The sequence below is a fragment of the Myxocyprinus asiaticus genome, chromosome 18, assembly GCF_019703515.2.
Source record: "Myxocyprinus asiaticus isolate MX2 ecotype Aquarium Trade chromosome 18, UBuf_Myxa_2, whole genome shotgun sequence".
Taxonomy (NCBI): Eukaryota; Metazoa; Chordata; class Actinopteri; order Cypriniformes; family Catostomidae; genus Myxocyprinus; species Myxocyprinus asiaticus.
The window spans coordinates 45,695,482-45,718,068 of NC_059361.1; the positions used below are offsets into that span (position 1 = coordinate 45,695,482).

General features: G+C 39.2%; 1 protein-coding gene across 9 annotated transcripts in view; it reads left to right on the forward strand.

Annotated features, from left to right (window-relative positions):
- The window catches only part of gse1b (Gse1 coiled-coil protein b), a 362,350-nt gene that overhangs the window by 316,953 nt on the left and 22,810 nt on the right, over positions 1 to 22,587 (forward strand). For 7 of the 9 annotated variants that reach the window (XM_051724483.1, XM_051724485.1, XM_051724486.1 and 4 more), the window contains 7 exons: positions 3,622 to 3,833; positions 14,131 to 14,297; positions 14,436 to 14,633; positions 15,442 to 15,621; positions 16,181 to 16,503; positions 19,846 to 20,179; positions 21,974 to 22,584. In XM_051724483.1, coding sequence (XP_051580443.1) covers positions 3,622 to 3,833; positions 14,131 to 14,297; positions 14,436 to 14,633; positions 15,442 to 15,621; positions 16,181 to 16,503; positions 19,846 to 20,179; positions 21,974 to 22,584 — 2,025 coding nt within the window. The remainder of the gene's footprint in view (positions 1 to 3,621; positions 3,834 to 14,130; positions 14,298 to 14,435; positions 14,634 to 15,441; positions 15,622 to 16,180; positions 16,504 to 19,845; positions 20,180 to 21,973; positions 22,585 to 22,587) is intronic. The other 2 variants (XM_051724484.1, XM_051724489.1) reach the window with 1 other exon arrangement.

The window sequence follows — 22,587 nt, forward strand, 5'->3', positions numbered from 1 at the left end:
AATTGTAAAATTTTGGCATTGATTTTGAAAATATGACTGATCATGCAAAAAACTGTCTTTTATTTAAGGATAGTGATCATATGAAGCCATTTATCATCACATAGTTGTTTGGCTCCTTTTTAAATCATAATGATAACAGAAATCACCCAAATGGCCCTGATCAAAAGTTTACATACCCTTGAATGTTTGGCCTTGTTACAGACACACAAGGTGACACTCACAGGTTTAAATGACAATTAAAGGTTAATTTCCCACACCTGTGGCTTTTTAAATTGCAATTAGTGTCTGTGTATAAATAGTCAATGAGTTTGTTAGCTCTCACGTGGATGCACTGAGCAGGCTAGATACTGAGGCATGGGGAGCAGGAAAGAACTGTCAAAAGACCTGCGTAACAAGGTAATGGAACTTTATAAAGATGGAAAAGGAAATAAAAATATATCCAAAGCCTTGAAAATGCCAGTCAGTACTGTTCAATCACTTATTAAGAAGTGGAAAATTCAGGGATCTCTTAATACCAAGCCAAGGTCAGGTAGACCAAGAAAGATTTCAGCCACAACTGCCAGAAGAATTGTTCAGGATACAAAGAAAAACCCACAGGTAACCTCAGGAGAAATACTGCTCTGGAAAAAGACAGTGTGGTTGTTTTACACCAATTACTCAATTACTTACAGTACAATTACTGTCTCTTTATGTAATCTCAGACTGACACAATGTTCAGTGGGGGGCTTTGTGGGGGCAATGATATCTGTTGCAGGGCTCCCTGTTCTTCTATTCTAATAATTTGCAAAAATAATGTTTGGGAGTCTAAAATGTATATTTCCTATTGACACACTAAAGCTGAAAATATAAATAACCATCTTAAGACAAATGCTTTTGTGAAACATCTTATGTGCCTAAGAATTTTGCACAGTACTCTCTCTCTCTCTCTCTCTCTCTCTATATATATATATATATATATATATATATATATATATATATATCACAATATCCAATTACATCGTCAGCCCCTCAGCTAAGGGATCGGTGAATATTCTTGCTTTAGTGATTTTGCATTAAAAATTTAATAAATTTATTTAAAAAACAAAAAACTTCAACCAAAGACATTTCTAAATTCAAGTTGCACTCCAAACGAAATGAAAAAGCAGTTAAAATTACGAAGTGGTAAAAAAAAAACATAACCACCTTTCCATTTACCGTCAGGCAAGTATCTGTCTATGACAACAGGCAGAAAATTACTAATACAAATTAAGATCTAGAAACAACTATAAATGTAAACATAATAATTATAATGATGATAATAATCACTGAAATATAAATCATGGTTCAAGGTGAACATGTATTTGTTTTATTTTATGATTTAATCACAGATGTATAGGCTATATATAAAGTGACCCTGAGGAGTTGCGCTCACAATGAACTGCTCTTTGGAAATAAAGTGAACTGAACTCCTCCTGAGCACCTCCTGAGCTGAGATGTCTGAGGTCATTTGCAGCACTCATAGACAATACTATTCTTGCAAAAAAAAATTCAGAAGACAGAAACAAAGAAAGAGTGAGAAACCTTTACATACGTGTGTTCCACGAGACTGCACGCCTCCAAACGAACAGTGTGTCAGACACGCGCATAGACGGCTTTTCTGTCATCTGTTCTTAATAATATAATAAAGTGCATTTCTTCAAGCGCGTATATGTGTCTAACATAATTTCTTGTCATTCTGAATACGAGACGTCTTACAGTTACCCACCATGCACATTATGTTCACTACCTGCAATTAAACGTCTTCTGTCAGTGCATGTACTTTGCTGCCTGTGTAATTTGATATGTTGGTAAAGAACATCTGGCTTTCAATGTGTTATTTAGGTTTATTTATCATGGGTTGCAAACTGTTCATTAGGCAACTATTCTTTATTCAAGGCTATTCTATTCGTTAGGCTATTGTATTGATATTGGAAGTTCCATTCATAATGTTTCCCCCTTTTACCCGATATAAACTTTCATACCGGTGATGTCCCTTGTACCGAGTAAAACCGGTAACACTGTACACCGTGGCAACCCTACCTCACACTAAACATGTATGAGGAAATTGTGTGCGTGAGAGACAGAGAGAGAGAGATCTGTTGAGTGTGTGTTAATTGACTGAAAGAGAGAGGAGGAGACTTTACTGGGACTCAGCTGATAATTGCTGTTGTGGAAAGCATGATGTTTAATGGTGTATTTGGGTGTGCAGCTGTAATTACTGCAGCGAGCGTCTCTCCTCCTTCTGCTGTTGACTGGAATATTTGTGGCATCTCTTTAATAGCTTTCTTCAGAGAGTGCTAGCTGCTAATGGCTTCCCTGAAGACGGCCTGTTTAACACACATCACCTGAGCATAAGCGTCTGACACTCCAATGAACAGAGCTGTGATGACTTCCTTCACATCTGAATTATTCCATTTCAATGCTGTCATTAGTAACTGTGCTTTTGTGACGGTTTGGTTATTCATCATCAATCTTCATGTGAATTATCTGGCACTGACTGCTCCAGTGTGGATACTACATACCAGTATGAAGAGTGACCGTAAAGCTCTAGATCTAATGTCATGTTTGATGGGATTTGTCACATGAAAACTGTTATGCTATAGCGATCATGTAGGTTTAAATGTGAAATGACTCTAGTGAATCAGGGTAAGAACCAGGGGTGGAGCTAGAGGGGGGGCCAGGGGTGGCTGTGGCCGTGGACAGAAGCCTGGCCTCACCATTGGCCACCCCATTCACAGCTGCACCTCTCCGTCCCGGGTGTCACTGTATCCACTCCCCTCCGCTTTTGTATCCACACATCGTTTTTTAACGTCAGAACGCATCCTGTGTGTTTTGGCTTGTAATCCTGTCCAAAAAAAGTGTAGGGCACTGTTGCCATCCCAGACTGTAAGTGATCATGGATGGAGTTGCTCACAACAAATCAAACCACCAGGAACCGCCCACCATAACAAATCATAAAAAATTTAAAATAAGGCTCCATTTTGGCACATTTGCACTGTCTCCATATAATGGCTGTGGTGGGCCATCTGTCTGTCTGTCCACTCCTACATGAGACATTTGCTCTTACATTATATATGTGTGTGTGTATATATATATATATATATATATATATATATATATATATATATATATATATATATATATACACATATATATATATATATATATACACACATATATATATAGCACTTGTTATGTTTACTGGGAATTAGATAAGTCAAACAGAAAGTAGTTCACACCCCAGACACTTGAGTTTGCATTGTGTATGAGAGCTGTCATTGTATGAAGCATTGTTAACTGGGTTTCGGTTTGCTTTTATTTATGAGCTGTGATAATAAGTATAGAGTTATACAATCCATGTCTTTCCAGACACACATGATTATCCTCTATTTTTTCAAAAATGTACACGTTGTTCTTTTCCATACAGTTCATAGTGACCAGGGGCTTTCAAGCTCCCAAAAGTACTAAAAACACCATTAAAATATCATTAAACTAGTCCAAAGGACTCGTGCACTATCAATTCAGTAACTGAGAGAATCAATGGCTTTCATGTAGATTATGAAACAACTAAATGTTTGACTCTTGTTGTTCTCTGTCATTTAGCAGGATCTTCCATCAGCAGCGAGTCATCTCCCGTCTCGTCTCCGGCCACTAATCACAGCTCCCCCGTCAGTACACCCAAGCGGGGGCCCATGGGCCCAGTTATAGTGCCTCCTGGGAACCACAGCGTCCCCAGCACCCCACCTGTGGTTACCATCGCCCCCACCAAAACCGTCAATGGCCTGTGGAGGAGCGAGAGCCGTCCGGTCCGAGAGGTATAATCAAACACACGCACACACACTATAAAATCTGATTGGATGAGCCACATTTTGAGCTGTTTTAAAACCGCTGATACACACACAGTTGTTATCACACATCACTTGAATCTATATTAAAGCACCAAGTGTACATATCTATCATATAACCTACACTATGAACTATATTACTTGGTGGAAGAATTGGTCATTTTGATTATTAATATAAATATATTGAATTATTTAACATTGGTGTCTTTCATCATCTTTCGTTAAAATCCTTGTTTAAATTTTGCGGGACCTTAGTCTTAGTCTTAACATGCTCTTTCCTGGAGCTGCTCTGAGTGTGGTCCGTAATGCAGGTCGGTGACAGACTGAGGTCATTTGGAGCGCTCACATAATACACTGATGAGCCAAAACATTATGACCATTCACAGGTGAAGTGAAGTGAAGAGGCTCGTGGAGTGTTCCTGTTCAGCAGTGGTGAGTACCTAACGATAGTGGTCTGAGGAGGGACAAACCACAAACTGGCGACACGGTGTTGGGCACCCAAGGGCAACGAAGGCTATCCCATCTGGTTTGAACCGACATAAGGCCTGTTGTGGCACAAGTCACAGAAAATTTTAATGATGGTTACAGGAGGAATGTGTCACAACACACAGTGCAGACCAGTCAGAGTGCCCATGAAGACCCCTGTCCACCATTGAAAGAGCTTACAATGGGCACGCAAGTGTTAGTACTGGACCTTGGAGCAGTGGAAGAAGGTCACCTGGTCTGATGAGTCCCGTTTTATTTTACATCACATGGACGGCCGTGTACGTGTGCACCATTTACTTGGGGAAGTGATGGCACCAGGATGCTCTGTAGTAGACGGCAAACTGTTGGAGGGAGTGTGATGCTCTGAGCAATGTTCTGCTGGGAAACCCTGGGTCCAGCCATTCATGTGGATGTCAGTTTGACACGTGCCACCTTCCTAAACATTGTTGCAGACCAGGTACACCCCTTCATGGCAATGGTATTCCCTGATGGCAGTGGCCTCTTTCAGCAGGATAATGCGCACTGCCACACTGCATACATTGTTTGGGAATGGTTTGAGGAACATGATGAAGAGTACAAGTGTTGCCCTGGCCTCCAAATTCCCCAGATCTCAATCCGATTGAGCATCAGTGGGATGTGCTGGACCAACAAGTCCGATCCACGGTGGCTCCACCTCGCAACTTACAGAACTTGAAAGATCTGCTGCTAATGTCTTGGTGCCAGATACCACAGGACACCTTCAGGGGTCTTGTAGAGTCCATGGTTCAGTGGGTCAGTGCTGTTTTGGTGGCATGTGGAGAACCAACAGCATATTAGACAGGTGGGCATAGTGTTTTGGCTCATCAGTGTAAACAATTCCACTGTAAAACGAGACACAAAAATGCTGCATTTATGGCGTTTCAATATTTGAAACCTTATTTGTCCCTTATTTGGATGGTAAAATGTAATTAGAATTCAAAGTGCACAATAATCATGGTTAAATCAAATGATTGAGATCAGTTTTCACTGCAAAGCAACGTGTAAAATGCTGCAAATGGCATCACAATTTTTGAGAAAAGTACATCCATACACACACACACACACACAGTGTGTCAGAATGTGTGTAACATATGTTCGGGTGACACACAGCCGGCAGCGTGGCCAGCCCCCATCCCCCCCCAGTGTTAAATAATGGCAGCACAATGGCACTAAACATCTGTGTCTGCAACCTTCTTTACAAGCCTGCAGTCAAGTGCAGCTCTTGCTAATGTGTGTGTGTGCCGGCTTAATAAAGGATTATAGTCATGTTGTAATCCTTCTTATCTGCTTCTACTGGCCACTGATACGCTGCTGTTCCTTTATCACTGAAATGATACTGATGCTGGAGCTGGTGTTTGGTCAGGAATCTAAGAATCTATTTTAGAAACGGCACAGAGTGACATATCCACTGATTTGATAGCCAAACTGTGATGACTACATGCATCTTGGTTTTTGTATATGATTCTTACTGCTAGTTGTAGGACATCCATAGTATTACAATCATATTAACTATTTTTATTGCTTATTATTAAAGTCTTATTTATTACATTTTAATATTCAAAGTCATTTTTATTTTAATTCAGCTTCTTTATTGTATTATAAGCTGCTTTTGATGTAGTGGTCAGTTAATAAAATGTATAAAGAATCAAATTGGGTGAGAGAGACATCTTCAGCCTGAACTACACCGGCCTGTTACACCCCAGAATTCAGAGAGCTGATGAGCCCATCAGTGTTCCAGTGGAGGTCAGAGGTCAGGGCAGAGGTTGTTTTTCTTCCTCTGATATCACTGTTGATGACTGCTCTCTGAAAACACTAGGGGATACTGGGATGGGGCACAATGGGCCAGTGTAGTTCAGGGTGCCATAGGGCCAGGGGTGTGTCCAGATGGGGGGCATGGGGTGGCCCTGGCCCCCTTAGAATTTGATTGGCCAGCCCAGGTGCCACCCCAAATTCTATGCTGTGATTGGTCATTTCCCAAGTCGGAGGTGGGCCTTCAATAAAACCAGGTAGAACCTTGTATAAATAACCTTCAGTTATTTATAACTTAGTTTTTATTTGATTATATTAGTATAACATTAAAAGCCACGAGATATGTTTTACTGTAATTTTTTTCCCCTTATTTTGAGTTATTTCGCCTATCAGGACTTTTATTTTGAAGTGCCTCTGAAGAACTGGAGAGTGAATGGAAGAGGAGAGAGCAATTAGCACACGCATAACATAACATATACATAACAGTTAATTAGTCACAGTGTACTTAAAGGAGCTGTAAAGTGGAAGTTTGCCCATTTAGTTTATCTAGTACCTGGTTGATAGGGCACAAGGTCAGTAATGTTTATTTTTTGTATATCTTTGTCTTCATGTCAGTTACTTTGGGTTATAGTCAGTTTTATGTTGTTCATGCTTAGATGTTGGGTTAAATGTGTGATTTTGTTGTAAAATAGCCAATTTTGTTGTCTAATTGGTTTGTTTAAATCAATTTCCCCCTGCAAATTCCCTTAATATTTTATTTGCTCATTTTAGCTCTTAGGTTTGTTGTGGAGAATATGTGAATGGGATAAAAGGAAGACAATCACAAACATCAGTGAAAGAGAGCAAATTTGTTTCATTCACATGGACTGCTACACCTTATTGGTTTGAATCGGAGTGGAAAGCAGTGTCAGGAAATGATAGTTATTCAGAAAACTCTGTGTACAGTCATCCGAATTGAAATATGGCTTGAACGTGCACTGTAGATCGTGTGAAGAGAGCTTGAGGAAATCAAATGAGGGACCATTTCACTGTAAACAGTGGTAACATTCGTTGCAAACACTGTACTGTCCTTTGATGACACAGTGTGCCCATGCTTTGCTCTGTCATTCTTCTAAAGCCCCGTTGACTACCTGCCTGCTCTAAAATATTGTATAATTTGATGCACATGCAGTGTGCACATTTCTTTCACCTGGTAAAATGTTTTTTTTTTTTTTTTCTTGCATTCATTAATTCATAATAATAAATAAAAAATCCACATCAATTTTTTAGGATATTTTCTGACCATCCGCTCCCGCCTTCAACTCGGAACTTTAATCCTGCACCGCAAGAAACAATCTGCGGGTGTTCCGTGGGAATGCATCTCTACGTCCTGTCAGCAGTGCTTAAAGTGAACAAGCCAGTACTCTCTTCTATCCCAACTAGGAAAAAAAACTGTAATGCTGTAATCTTCTGCATATTTAACATTTACGCAGTTTCAAGAGACACTACATACTAGGTGTGGGCGATATGAACAAAATCTTATATCACAATATGAGTAATTTTATATAATGATAATGAGATATATCACAATATAGTAATCGTTTTCTGGAAAATCAATACAAATTGCTTTATATATACAATTATATTGTATTATTGTTACGCCTATTTTTGGAACTCCAGTCAGTGAAGTAAATACTTAATAAATTAAAACTACTCTTCTTTTATTTGGAACAAGACCATGTCAAAGTAAATAAATAAATAAAAATCAACCTTACCAAAATGCTAAATATACCAGTATGCCACATTTCAGTTTAACATTTTGTTGACTATTATTATTATTATTATTATTATTATTATAAACTTTGCTCAAGAAACTTAAGATCTTCTCAAAGCAATGCGACAAAGAAAATAAAACATAAGTTAAGAAAATCCAACGACAATAAACACTTCTTGAAGAAAATAAATATCAAATAAACATCACTTTCAAAAGAAAGAAAGAAATGACAGAATTAATGCAGTGTTCATCTTTTGGCTTTCATAATATTCTTTTGCGTACTTCATTTTGAGGAGGTAAAACAGATTGCATGTACAGATGCACAGATTGAGTGATTAACGTCGTGAGTACCACAGATGTCGCACATGTTTTAATAACAAGCTCCTCTTCATTTTCTTGACCCGTTTGAGAGTCGTCCCATTCTGTGGAGATTTTGTTCTCCATTGGGGTTTTCCTTGGTCAAAAATGATTGAGACCGCGTGTGATCCCACTCTGAACTCTTCTGTCTCTGGAGCACAAATATCGGAAAGTCTGCTGGATTTGGGTGCACTTTGGAGCTCCAGAGACAGCGCACGCCACAATCACGTGAAACATTTGCGTGTCAGATGAGAAGAATCCTTTAAAGAGCCAAATGCGCAATGAAGGTCATTTAATTTGCCTGAATGGCCGCAGAACATTTTCAATGATGGAAAAACCCTGTCCACGTTTCTTCAATTCTCTCAGTCTCACGTGAAGCTCTGCCCACTGATAGATAAGCCCACGCTGCACACATGTATATTTACATATCGCGATATGCACGATATAGCACAATCTCTATCGGTTAATACTTTATATCGTCACTGCAATATATATCGTCATATTGCCCAACCCTACTACAGACGTAAAAAATTATAGTGACAAAATGTAAAAAATAAATGCCATTTGGTGTCTTCTGTGTTTTGCAGAATTAACATATAATAACAGCTAATCAATTATTTAGCTAAGTAAAAATGAAAAATTCCTGAAAACGTACATATTGTTATTATTATTATTATTATTAATATTAGGGATGTTGAGTTATGCTTCATGCCATCCTTGAATGAGTCTGTGCCCCACATGGGCCACCCCAGTCAAAAAAGTCTGGACACGCCACTGCATAGGGCCATAGCTAACCCCACACACACATAGAACAAAGAATGTTCTGTCTGCTGCTCAACCCTCTTTATCTATGAGTGTGCAAGTGTGTGTGTGTGTGTGTGTGTGTGTGTGTGTGTGTGTGTGTGTGTGTGTGTGTGTAAATGTGTGTTGGGGGGGGATCCCATAAATTGTGGCTCTGTAGATTTACCCCACTGCATTGACCCCAACCTTCTTATTGTGTATGCACACAGAAAAAAAAATTATATTCATTGTCAATCTGACTTTTCTTCTTTATTCTCTAACTTTGAATTTATTAACCCTATAACGCTGTGTGTATCAAATATGATACACAATGTTTGACGGCTCCTGTTTCACTCAAGCCAAAAGTGACAAGCCAAACAACATATGTTATGTAAGTTTCACATGTTTATGGCACCATCTAGTGGTTATTTCTAAAAACAAAAGTGGTTTCAATGTTTATCGATCTATTTAAAATGGCGGCGGACTTGCGTGAAAAGTGAATCTTATGTTGGGATAAATGACAGCTTATTTTAATAAAGTAAAAGTGACAGTAATGATTATATTGTGACTGATATTTTAAAATGAGTATTTGCTGAATATAAGCAACTTGTGCTTGGCTAAAATTTTGTATTTTATTTTATTGGAAAGCCCCCCCTTTGAAATCCATGAATCAAATATGATACAATATATGGTATCAGATATGATACGACAGGCATATATTTGAGGTATATCTCTCAATCAACATTCATGCTCATACTTTCCATTCATGCCCACTAAAACTAAAAAAAAAATCAGTGCTTTGAAAATTCTGACATATACATTTTATAAAGATATATTTAAAGTGTTAAAGAATATTTTTGTGTATTTTCATAAATGCAGCCTGCTCTGTCATTATCAAGATCTCATTTTTTAACCATTTTTTTACAAGCTATTATGATGTCATCTTACCATAAGTTCCTGAGACCCAGCGAAAAAAACTGTGATACATTTCAATCTATATTTATAGACCAAGGAGAGGAAGTTGTCATGGCCAAACTCTCAAACATTTTGCATCTCTGAAAAGCCCAGGGATTCCTCTGATAATACCCCAAAATTTACCACTGGCTAACAAAAATTTGTCCTATACAAAATTTAATTGCTGGGCCTCAGGAGGATAATGACCTTTTAAAGCATAATATATCAAATATGATACATAAAAAAACAAGAAACCTTGCAATTTTTTTTTTCTTTTTTTTATTATTATTTTTGTTTTTTACAATTTCTTTTTATAGTTTGTATAATGGTGCTAAAATCAGTTTAATGTAAAAAAAATATATATATATTTTTGGACAATTCCAGTGTCACCCTGCGCTGCGCACTGTTTTGTTATTGTATGTTATTAGAGTATATATTATTTCAAGGAAGTCACAACATTACATTTGTTTCATATTTGATGTTGCTTTCTGCATTTGTCGATGCTTTTGTCGAAGGTGGTGTATACTACAGTATTCTCAATTGAAATTGAAGAAAGAGTCGTGAAACACAAACACTGTATCTCAATGCTTACTGTGACATGAATATGATTTCTCTCAATAGATGTCACACGGTTGTATGAGTTGTTAGTCATGGTGAGTGTGTGTGTGTTGTGTTAGTGTGGGGTCCTCCCTCTCCTGAGGCGGCGTCTCTCGTCCTGCCTGAGTGCCTGCCAGACAAAAGGCACACAGACAGAGTCAGAGGGGCCAGGCAGCAAGCGGCCCCGGGCTCCATCACAACACACTCCTCTTTCATTTTTAATGTGCACTGGCCGTACTATACACCTGTCAGCCTGTACACACACACACACACACACACAAACACGTATAGTTCTTAATGTAATACACTTAATAACCAGCAGATGGCAGTGTGAAGTTTGCATTTTATCATAGAACGTCCTGTCTCATTTTTGTTGAATAATTTTTATCCACTAAGATTGATGAGGTTGACAATCGGAACACACTGACTGAGTTGACAAGAGCCTGCTGCTTAAAAAATACAATAATTTAATTGATAGTTGTCTTTGAAATTGTACTTTTGAGTTCTGATTGTAGGATTCAGTAACATCACCTTTTGTTATATATTTAGGATGACATTCCCATATGAAAATAAGCCATGTTTTTACTACATTAACCATAGTTTAACCATGGTAATATTTGCAGTAAATTCATCATGGTTACTACAATATTACTATATAATTCAGTATTACTGTTGTAAAGCCATGGTTAGTTGTATCAAAACCATGGTTTTAATAGAAATACCATAGTTATAACAGTCATGGCTACTACTGTAATGGTTACTAAAATGTTACTACCATGGCTGATTTTTGTTTCACAGTGAAGGAGAGATCACATAAAAGCTGCTGATAATAGCAGTCCCCAAAGATCTCTGTGTATTTGATTTACGGCGATGTTAACGTAGACCCGCAGAAATGTCCTGTAAACTCTGTTAATGACGTTTTATTTCAATATCCTCAGTACGTGGCGGTTACATGTCATTAGCCACACCACAAATAAAGACAAAGCGATGTGGCTAATAGCAAGGCTTTTGTCTTCTCCAAAAGCCTGACACTCACTCGATCAATGGAGCAAGGTGGGGACAGCTAGACGCCATCTCAGGTTTTCCTGTTTTCTTTTGACGTATGTGAGCCACTTTTTTGCTCAACTGCACATTGAATTCTTCTTTCTCCCTCTGTAAGAGCGTTATAGAGATAGACAGGGGTCAGAGGGCACGTGGGTGCACGGTTCGAAATTGCTTTGTTGCTACGTGAAGTGTGTTGCACAACAAGAGGCGAGGGAGCGGAGGCCAAACCAGGCAGAGCAAGACAGAGGAAGTCACAGCATTAGAGGTGTTTCATATTTGATGTTGCTTTCAGTGATCGCCAAAGGGTTTGTAGCCCCTAAGTTAACGGGCCTGAGATTGGCTTTACTGTAGTGCAGATGACTCACACAAAACACAAGCAGCACAATAGAGTACAATCAGTCGGGTTCTGGCAGTGTAAATGCATTCATTTTCTTCATAGTGAAAATTATTTTTAGTGATAATATAAGAGGTTGTTAAGTGATGATATACAGTATGCTTCTGTAAAAGCCACAAGTCAGATTTATTTTTAATTTATTTTATTATTAAATTGATTTCAATAATAGCCAGAGAAGTCGCTGTTACCGTGGCAGCAGGATTTGTGGCAAAAGAGCTTAGCGGTGATCGTCTATTTCCATGAAGTATTATGAATGACGTAATTGAGTTGATCTCTCTACACTCTTTAATTATTTACATTTGTATATGTTTTAACCTTTTAAGCTCTGAAGGTGTTTTTAAAGATTTCCTGTTTCAGTGGCATACCCAAAATTAAAGGCTTATAACTTGACAAAAAAACAAAGAGGGTTGAGTGTTTGGTATCACTGTAAAGAAAACTTTTCACATTTTTATTAATGATGTAGATTATAAGACTCTCAGCATAAGAAACTGCTGAAATATTAGACAATATATATATATATATATATAATTTCTTATTTTAAATTATAAATACTCCGAAAAACTGCATTTGTTTTGTTCCCAGTCATGACAACTGTATATGATTTTTTTTTTTTTTTTTTTTTTCTGTTGATACAACAAAGCAATCAAAAGTTATAGCATTACAAAAATAAATGATCATAGTGTGTAAAAACATCTCCATATGTCCAAAAGCCTCTCCAAACAAATAAAACATTATATTTGCACAAAAGAACTAATTACACATGCAAACACAACAATGACTAAAGGTATGCATGGAGACATGAGTTTAGTCATGAGATTTCACAGAACGAGTGCCTTGAGTCTACATGGAGTTTGTGTCATTTACCTGGCACCACCTCCTGGTGGCTATATGTAACATTGTGCTTCATGTGGATTATTACCTTGTGTATGGGTTCGTTTGAAAGATAATCACCTCCTCAAAGTAATGGAATGTGAGATTTTATGTTCCGTTTATTTTTCGTGATGTTATAAGCGCAAAAGCAGTATATAAGCAACACCAACAAAATTGTCAAAGAAATATACTTAGCTATTACTTGCTACATTTTTGTCTGTGAGTAAAACGAATAGGTGGTTGTATTCTACTCTTTGAGAGTTTTCCAACAACATATGACACATGGCTGTTCATGAGTTTGATGTTTTTACTAATTGCAATATGTACAGTGCAATTTTGTTTTTAATATAAATGATCAAAATGGAACACTTCTGATTTGTCTGCAAATTTCAAAGCACTTGTTCAGTTTTGGTCATAATGCCTGCATGCGTCGGAAAGTAAAGCTTCTAAGCTTTCAAACGATACCTATTTTGTGTTGGTCAAGACTGTAGTTATCAATATTTTTACAATTATTATTTGTTTCTCACCGGCCCACTGGCGGTCCCATCCAAGCTTAAAGGGTTAAATATTTTGCAATGAACTTCAAATACATAGTACTTTATATTTAGAATCAATAGTCAGTAGTTTTATATTATTTTGTCCCATTGTTTATGACTGTATTACATCATTTGCAATGATTCACGTGAGTAGCTCATTCACACATAAAACAATTTAAAGCTGAAGTGTGTAACTTTATGATGTTAAACTACTTTCTCCTTCGCCACCTTAATATGCAGATTCAACTATAAGTAAGCCATTCGTAGGTTGATTGACAACAGCACTGACTCGTGTGGGGCGGTACTGTCTGTTTGTTAAATCATTGGCAGATTGGAAGAGTATTCGGAAAAGCTGTATGAAAATAATGTTTATTTTTTGCAATTCTGTTAGTAAATAGTCTTCTATCTTTGTCTTTCTAAATTTGACATATTTTTAGGTTTTCAGTCAATTGTTGTAATGTTTTGATTCATCTTGGAACTGGTTGGTTTGGTTCATGGCTTATTTCTTTTCTTTTCTTTGTGGGGGTTCAAATGTGACCAACATATTTCATATTTCATGCAGTTCACTTTTACACAGTGTTTTGAGGGTGTTGAGTAGATGTGAGAAGAATGTTTTAAAATGTTGTTTATTTTGTGTCAGAAGTCCCCTTTCAGTGTGTGTTTGAGAAGCATGTTTGTACTTGTAACAGCACACTTCTAACACAAACCACTCCTCTCTCGTTTGTTTAGACTGAGTCTGGTCCTCGTGGAGTTACCCGAGACAGGTTAAGTTCAGAGGCTCCTCCTACGCAAGAAAAGGGGGGTCCCACGGTCACGGCCCACATGATCGGGAACCCTTACGCATTTGGCCTGACGCCTGCATCTGTGATGCAGGACTCGCGCTTTCAACCCCTTAAGTGAGTATTACTGACTTCCCTAAACAAAAATGTTCAAGTCACCCTGGAAGTGTTCTACTATCAAAATCAATAACAATATCAACAAATTTAAAACTGTCTGTGGGCTGCCAAATTTTCATTCACTTTTTTTTCTGTCAGTCTGCCCCGTCAGATGGCGCACGGCGTGCCCACAGCTGGTGTTCCTGAGGAGTATCTGAGAGGGTTTCGTCCTTACGCCACGGCAGAGGAGCTCCGTATGCCCTCATTACCGCTGGGACTGGATCCTGCCACCGCTGCAGCTGCTGCAGCCTATTACCACCCCGGATACCTGCCACACCCCTCCTTCGCACCATACAGGTACACCGACAAATTTAAACATCCAGAGAGATTCGCTGAGACTCTGTGTGTACTGTTAGTTCAGTAAACAGCAAGTTAAAATTCCGTCATCGTTTACCTACCCTCATGACTTTCTGCTGGAACACAAATGGAGATGTTTTTTATGTGTTTGTCTTTTTTATACAATGACAGTAAATGATGATTAACACTGTCAAGCTCCAAAAAGAGCATAAGAGCAACATAATAGTATCATAAAAGTAGTCCATATGGCTTGTGCACTAGAGGTAGACTGATATATCATTTTTAACAATTAATCGGTGCCAGTAGTTGCTTTTTGGAACTATCGGTTATCAATGTTTTTACATCATTTAGTCATTTCAAAATAAGAGTCCCCAGTGTGTTTTGGGCTTGTTTATACTTAAAAGTCCTGCGTTATGCTACAAATCTTCATTTTTCTGGTTATTATTGGGGTTTATTGAAAAAAAAAACTGCATTTGGGATTTCATTCATTTTAGACTCCTTGTCTTTGCCCGCTATAATAAAGAAAGATTTCTAGAATGTTATTTTTACATTCTAGAAATCAATTTGAAAACCTTTGGTTAATCGGTTACCAGCCTTTCTCATAACCTTAGTTATCGTATCGGCAAAATCCACTATCGGACGTCCTCTATTGTGCACTATATTCCAAGTCTTCTGAAGCCGTTCAATAGCCATTATTTGTTTTCACTGATATTAACAATAATCTGAGTGTAGATTATGGAAGAATTTTAGGTGAGCTATCCTTTTAAACATGCACAGTGGACATGACGTCTGTCTCTGTTTCTCTCAGAATGGACGATCCGTTCTGTCTGTCAGCGCTGAGGTCTCCGTACTATTCACTTCCTGCAGGGGGTGCTCTCCCCCCTCTACACCCGTCTGCAGTACACATGCACCTGCCGGGGGTTCGTTACCCTGGAGACCTGAGTCACCCGTCACTCTCCGGCCTGCAGTCCGAGCGCCTGTCAGAGAGGTATCCAACAACACCTGCATTGCACTTTTAAAAAAGTACCATGGTAATACCATGATTTCTTGTCATGAACCAAGTTGTACCATGGTATTCTTTGAAGTACTTTGGAATAGTTAATAACTATCATGGTAATCATTCGAATGCTTTTTCATATATCGCAGTGCAGTTAATTTATTATCTGATGTCATCACTGTACCGTGGTACAGCCTCAGATTAATTTTAGTGAGTCATTTATTACAGATTCATTTGAACTCACTTCTGTTTAATTTAGTTTGTCACTGTTTTTCACTGTTATATGCTTTTTCACTATATAAATGATGGTGTTTTATAGTGTGTTCAAATGCCGTTTAATGCTGTCCCCCAAATTGAAATCCTCAGCCCTTGTTTTGTGCTTGATAAATACTGTTCTGATTACATATAATAGTTTTTATTTAAATGTCTAGTTTCAAAAGTAGCTTCCCCAACACTGTATGGCATCCATAAACACACACATACACGCACATATTTGCTGTGTGTTTATGTAATTTGAGCTCATGTCTGTGTGTGTGGTGTGTCTCCACAGACTCCAGATGGAGGACGAGCTGCGGCAGAGAGAGAGAGAGCGTGAGCGAGAGAAAGAGCGAGAACGAGAGGCCGAGCGAGAAAAAGAGCGTCAGCGAGAAAGGGAGAGAGAGAAAGAACTGGAGCGTGAGAGAGAGAGAGAGCGGGAGCGAGAGAGGGAGAGGGAGAAAGAGAGAGAGCGCGAGAGAGAGCTAGAGCGGCAGAAGGAGCGGGCGGCGCGAGAGAAGGCCATGGAGAGCCACTATCTGGCGGAGCTTCATGCACTCAGAGGCCCTGCAGATGACAGAGCCAAATCTGCCGACAGAATTACTGCGAACAGAGCTGGTAGGAAAATGTATTCTCAGTCCGTCATGTTCCAAAACAATTTCACAAAAGTATATGTCATAACAGAACAACACATTCATATATATGGGTGTTTCTTCAACTTCTTATATGTCTTATATGCACTTATATGTCCTAGGGGTTGAGTTTTATTAAAATGAACAGGTTTAAACTATTTTTCTTTTAGCTGTCACATTAAAACTGACTTTTTAAAACTTTTTACCAGGCCTTCATCATTCAATTTTGTAACATTTCATATGCCTTATACACTGATGAGCCAAAACGTTGATCATCTCCTAACAAGGCCACGTGTCAAGGTCTGGGTAGATTAGATGGTAAGCGAACAATCAGTTCTTGTAGTCAACGTGTTGAATGCAGGAAAAATGGGCAGGAGTAAAGACCTGAGTGACTTCGACAAGGGCCAAATTGTTATGGCCAGACGACTAAGTCGGAATATCTCTTAAACAGTAAGGCTTTTGGGGTGCTCCCGGTCAGAAGTGGTGAGTACCTACCGACAGTGGTCCGAGGAGGAACAAACCACAAATCGGCGACAGGGTGTTGGGCACCTAATGCGATGAGCGAGGGCAATGAAGACTATCCCGTCTGGTCCAAACCGACAGAAAGCCTACTGTGGCCAAGTCACAGAAAATGTTAATAATGGTTATGGGAGGAATGTGTCACAGCACACAGGGCATTGCACCCTGCTGCAGATGGGGCTGCGTGGCAAGAAGGTAGTTTGGTCCGAAGAGTCCCGTTTTGTTTTACATCACATGGACGGCCGTGTACGTGTGCACCATTTACCTGGGGAAGTGATGGCACCAGGATGCACTGTGGGAAGACAACAAGCCGGTGGAGGGAGTGTGTGCTCTGAGCAATGTTCTGCTGGGAAACCCTGGGTCCGGCCATTCATGTGGACATCAATTTTACAAGTGCCACCCACCTAAACATTGTTGCAGACCAGGTACACCCCTTCATGGCAATGGTATTCCCTGATGGCAGTGGCCTCTTTCAGCAGGATAATGCGCACTGCCACACTGCACACATTGTTCGAGAATGGTTTGAGGAACATGATGAAGAGTTCAGGGTGTTGCCCTGGCCTCCAAATTCCCCAGATCTCAATCCGATTGAGCATCTGTGGGTTGTGCTGGACCAACAAGTCCAATCCTCGCAGCTTACAGAAGTTGAAAGATCTGCTGCTATTATCTTGGTGCCAGATACCACAGGACACCTTCAGGTGTCTTGTAGAGTCCATGCATCGGCAGGTCGGCGCTGTTTTGCCGGCACACGGAGGACCAACAGCATATTAGGCAGGCGGTCATAATGTTTTGGCTCTCTCTCTCTTTGGCTTTGTAAAAACAGAAGTTGTACTCCATATATGCAGGGCTGGCCCGTCCTACAGGCGATACAGGCGGCCGCCTTGGGCCCCGATGTTCCTGGGGGGCCCCGTGAACACGTGCAAAGTAGATAAACAAGTCATAAAATTAAGAAACATTGATGACTTTTATTTAGAAATTCTCTGCTGTCCAATGGTTTCTATCACGCACACACACTCAGGGAAACTATCAACACGCGTGAACCTGATCATTTAACATACAAATCACAATGATGGTGAAAACTAAAAACAACATATTAAGTATAAAATGAGCTCTGAATAATCACAAAAAGACAAATAACTGAAAGTTACAATAAATAATATAACAGCAGTGCATCTAAAATCGGCAAGAAGTAAAGCTAAGCAGTACACACTAATCTGCATAATTTATTAATAACGCAAAGCATTGCTGGGTACTTGAGTGCCGCTTCTTATAACAGTATTATTAGACAGATCGCACCTTGCTGAATAATGCTCATGCCTGACAGAAACACAGGAAATAAGTTATGAAAAATATTGCTTTGTGGCTATTTGAGTCTTTGAGGTTTACTTTTTGTAAAGGATAGCAGAAACAGCGCTTGTCAAATCATTAGGGGTTTCACGTTTTCTCAAGAATAATCTGCTGGGGAAGGAATTCAGACACTGATGATATATAGACGCAAAAAACTCACATAGAGTTAACATATGAGCAATTAATCCGGAAAATAACCAAACCATCCTATCTGCAAAGATCTCTGCTCTCTACGAGATATGCGTTTATTCTTTACATTTGTTTACAAATATATATTTCGAGGTGTTGTGTTTATAGGCCCTATTTAAAATATGTCATTTTATTTATACATAATACTGTTACACAGTTATTATCATACTTGTGGTTTCCATGACCTCATATTAATTGAGACACTGGTTTATATGTACTTCTAGAAAAAAGTTGAAAGGCAGTCAAATTAATGCGATAAAATGGTGACTTGTCACAGCACCTAAAATACACATATTCCATTATCCATGCATGTACATTTTAACCTAACATCTTAATGTTTGGAAAAAAAGCTATTGGACACGTTATTTGTCATCTACCAAGCGATACAGTATAGTGCTTCTTTTTTAGTGGTTTCTATTAAAAAAATCTGATCATCACGTCTGCAGTGGTTCCATGGATGTTTTAAAGTTATGACAGTTTTCACACCGGGGGCCCATTTTCAAGATTTCGCCTAGGGCCCCACAAACCCATGGGCTGGTGCTGCATATATGCTTATTTCTGGGAGGAGATGGGGAGGGGACTATCTGGACAATCTGGTGCTAACTGGGTTTTATAAAGGAATGTTTGCACAGGTTCTGGCATACGTACGGTTTAGTAAATCTGAAACTTTTGTGCGGTTGCACTTTTTCCGATTTAGGCATACACCTAATTGTACTATAAAACCTACACAGTTCTTTATACATGAGGCCCCTGGTCATTATAAAAAAGCCGCAGCCAATGTCTGTCATCAAAATGATTGGCTACAATTACCTCCCAAAACGGCCTGACAAGTTTTAGTCCCCAGATATAAGGCATCTGCTGCCAATCGCACATAATCGTGAACATGAAGTTCGTCAGAGCGTTTTGTCTGCATGCTCTAAACCTCAAGTAGTTTATTAAATTGAACAAAAGAGTCACAGTGGCCTCGCCAGTGGCTACAACTTCCACTTTGCTGCAGTTTCCCCTGAAGTGATGATTTGTTCTCTTGAACACATGGGATGGAAAAGCTGCTTTTTTTACAAATTGTTTTTGCTAAAAAAAAAAAGGCATAATTAAAATTCGTAATTTGGATGGAAACATGACTATTTTATGCACAGCGTTTCGCATTTCATGAGGACAAAAATATAAAAAAGCAGAAACTTCTCACCATTATAATATGGCTTACCTGTCACACTCATCATTTTACAAAGCTATTCATTATTACTCTTTTTTTCTTTTCTTTTTTTTCTCCCAGATAAAACCAAAGAGCCCCTCCTCTCCACTCCTAAACCCCTTCAGCCTGCTCTCCATCACTCTCTAAACTCCACCCATCACCCCATGCCCAGCCTTGTCTCTGCCCATAGCATGTATCTGGGCCCTGGAGGGGCGGGGCCTGCCGTTCTCACAGCTGCCACCATGCTGCAGCGCAATAATGAGGAAGATCGCTGGTTGGCCCGGCAACGAAAGATACGGCAAGAGAAAGAGGACAGGCAGTACCAGGTGTCCGAGTTTCGTCAGCAGGTACTTGAGCAGCATCTGGACCTGGGCAGACAGGGCGATATCACGGACCTGCAGATAGAGGGACAAAGGTAAGAGGTTTTCACACTAGGCCTTGGGTTCAGGCTGAGTCCATTTGACATTAGAGTACATTTCTGCTTCAGTTGAATTGTTGTGACTGAATTTCTGAATTGTATTCAGTAGTTGGCAGAATTCCTAGGAGTTGAGTTGAGCAGTCTGAGAATATTCTATGAATATACTGTATATACAAGTTCCCTGTATTTTTGGGAAGTCTAACACATTTTCGTGAATCGGTTCTTGTGAACTGCTGGTTTTAAGCCTGTAAACCATATGAAATATGGTTTTCATATTTTCATATTTAAGACATATGAAAGAATTGTCAAAAAAAAAAAGAAAAAAAAATTAGCACTTTTTTCATTTATTTTTTATGTATCATGTTTGATATATTATGCTTTAAAGGTCATTATCCTCCTGAGGCCCAGCAATTCATTTTTGTGTAGGACATTTGTTATTGAAGTTTTTCTTAGTCCATACATGCTACATTGGTACATTTTGGGGTATTATCAGAGGAATCCCTGGGCTTTTCAGAGATGCCAAATGTTTGAGAGTTTGGCCATGACAACTTCCTCTCCTTGGTCTATAAATATGGATTGAAATGTATCACAGTTCAATTCAGCACATCAAATACAATATGAATAAAATATTATTTTTCAGTAAACATTTTATCATATGTATTTTTTGCATCAAACACTATATTGACATTTAAAAAAGGGAAATTGTAAAACATTTTTGCTGGGTCTCAGGAACTGATGGTAAGATGACATCATATTAGCTTGTAATGTAAAATAATGAGATATTTATAATGACAGAGCAGGCTGCATATATGAAAATATACACAAATATTAGTTCACACTTTAAATATATCATATAAAAAGTAAGAATTAGAATTTTAGAATGTAAGAATTTTCATAGCTCTATGATATTTTTTTGTGGTGTGCATGAATGGAATGGTGATTGAGAGATTTACCTCAAAAGCCTTTTGTATCATATTTGATATCATATATTGTATCATATTTGATTCATGGATTTCAGCGGGCGTTTTCAATAAAATAATATACAAAATTTTAAACAAGCACAAGTTGCTTATATTCAGCAAATACTCATTTTAAAATATAAGTAACAATATATTAACATTTCACTTTTAATTTATTAAAATCAGCAAAGATTTCACATAAAAAAAGTGCATGCAAAACAAAAGCGGACATTTTTGGAAATAAAAATAAAAAATGTCATCAAGAAATGCCTGGAAACGTCCACCAGGTGGCAGCAGACATCTAGGACATTGCAGACTACAGGGTTTTCCAAGTAGGTATAGCTGCAGGCCGGAGACCTCCAAATAGGGGCAAAATCTCCAAAAGAGGGTGGGGTTACTACAGAAAGGGGCATGGTTACTCCAATAGGGGGTTGTGCCAACTCCAAAAGGGGGCGTCACTTGCACTCACGGTTATGGTTGGGGAAAGGTTAGGGGCTCTTTACATCTCTAATGGCGATTTGGAGCTCACACCCCTTTTTGAAACAATGCTTGCAGCTGTACCCTTCTCGGATTTTCTGCAAAATGTTGATTATGTTAATGATGCACAGACTTTATAAAATAGCATATCAAATTTGATACAGGCAGCATTATAGGGTTAATTAATCAAGAATTCAAATAAGTTAATCAATTGAAGAAATGTTGTGATTCTTTTATGTTAAATGGATTGAGTGCAGTCCTTTAGGATGCATTGCAGAGGTCAGAGCTAACAAAGCCAAAGTGTGTAACAAAGTTTGTGTTAGTGTTAATTACAGAGTATTTTTCCGTCTCATAGACCTGTACCAAACCATCACGAGCCTAGCAGCAGAGATCGAGAAAGAGACAGAGATGCCCATCTTCACCTTGGAGCTCCGCCCCCTCTCATCTCCCCAAAACACCCGCACAGAGACAATGGCCCTCCACCACCCACCACGCTCTGGAACCCTGCGTCACTGATCGAGACCTCCACTGACTCAAGACGCCCCCTGCACGAACCTCTGGGCCTGGGTCACTATGATATGAGCCGGCTCCCCCTGCCACCCTCCAAACATGAGCGGCATTTCATCCCAGAGAGGCTGGAGGAGGGAGCCCGGAAACGGGAAGGTCTGGACAAATACCCCCCCATCAGGCCCAGTAGCTTTGCCGAACCAAACACTTTCCTTGCCGACCTGGAGAAATCCACACAGAGTTTTCTGAACCAGCAGAGGGCACCGTTGAGTCTGTCAGGTCCATATGGAGAGCTGAGCACAGGTCTGAAGCCCAGCGGGTCGTTTAAGAGCCTGCAGGGTTCTTCACGGGTCACGCATGACGCCATGCTAGTGTACGATGAGTTCCTGCAGCAACACAGACGAGCCATCAGCAAACTCGATCTGGAGGAGAAGAGACGCAGAGAAGCCAGAGAGAAAGGTA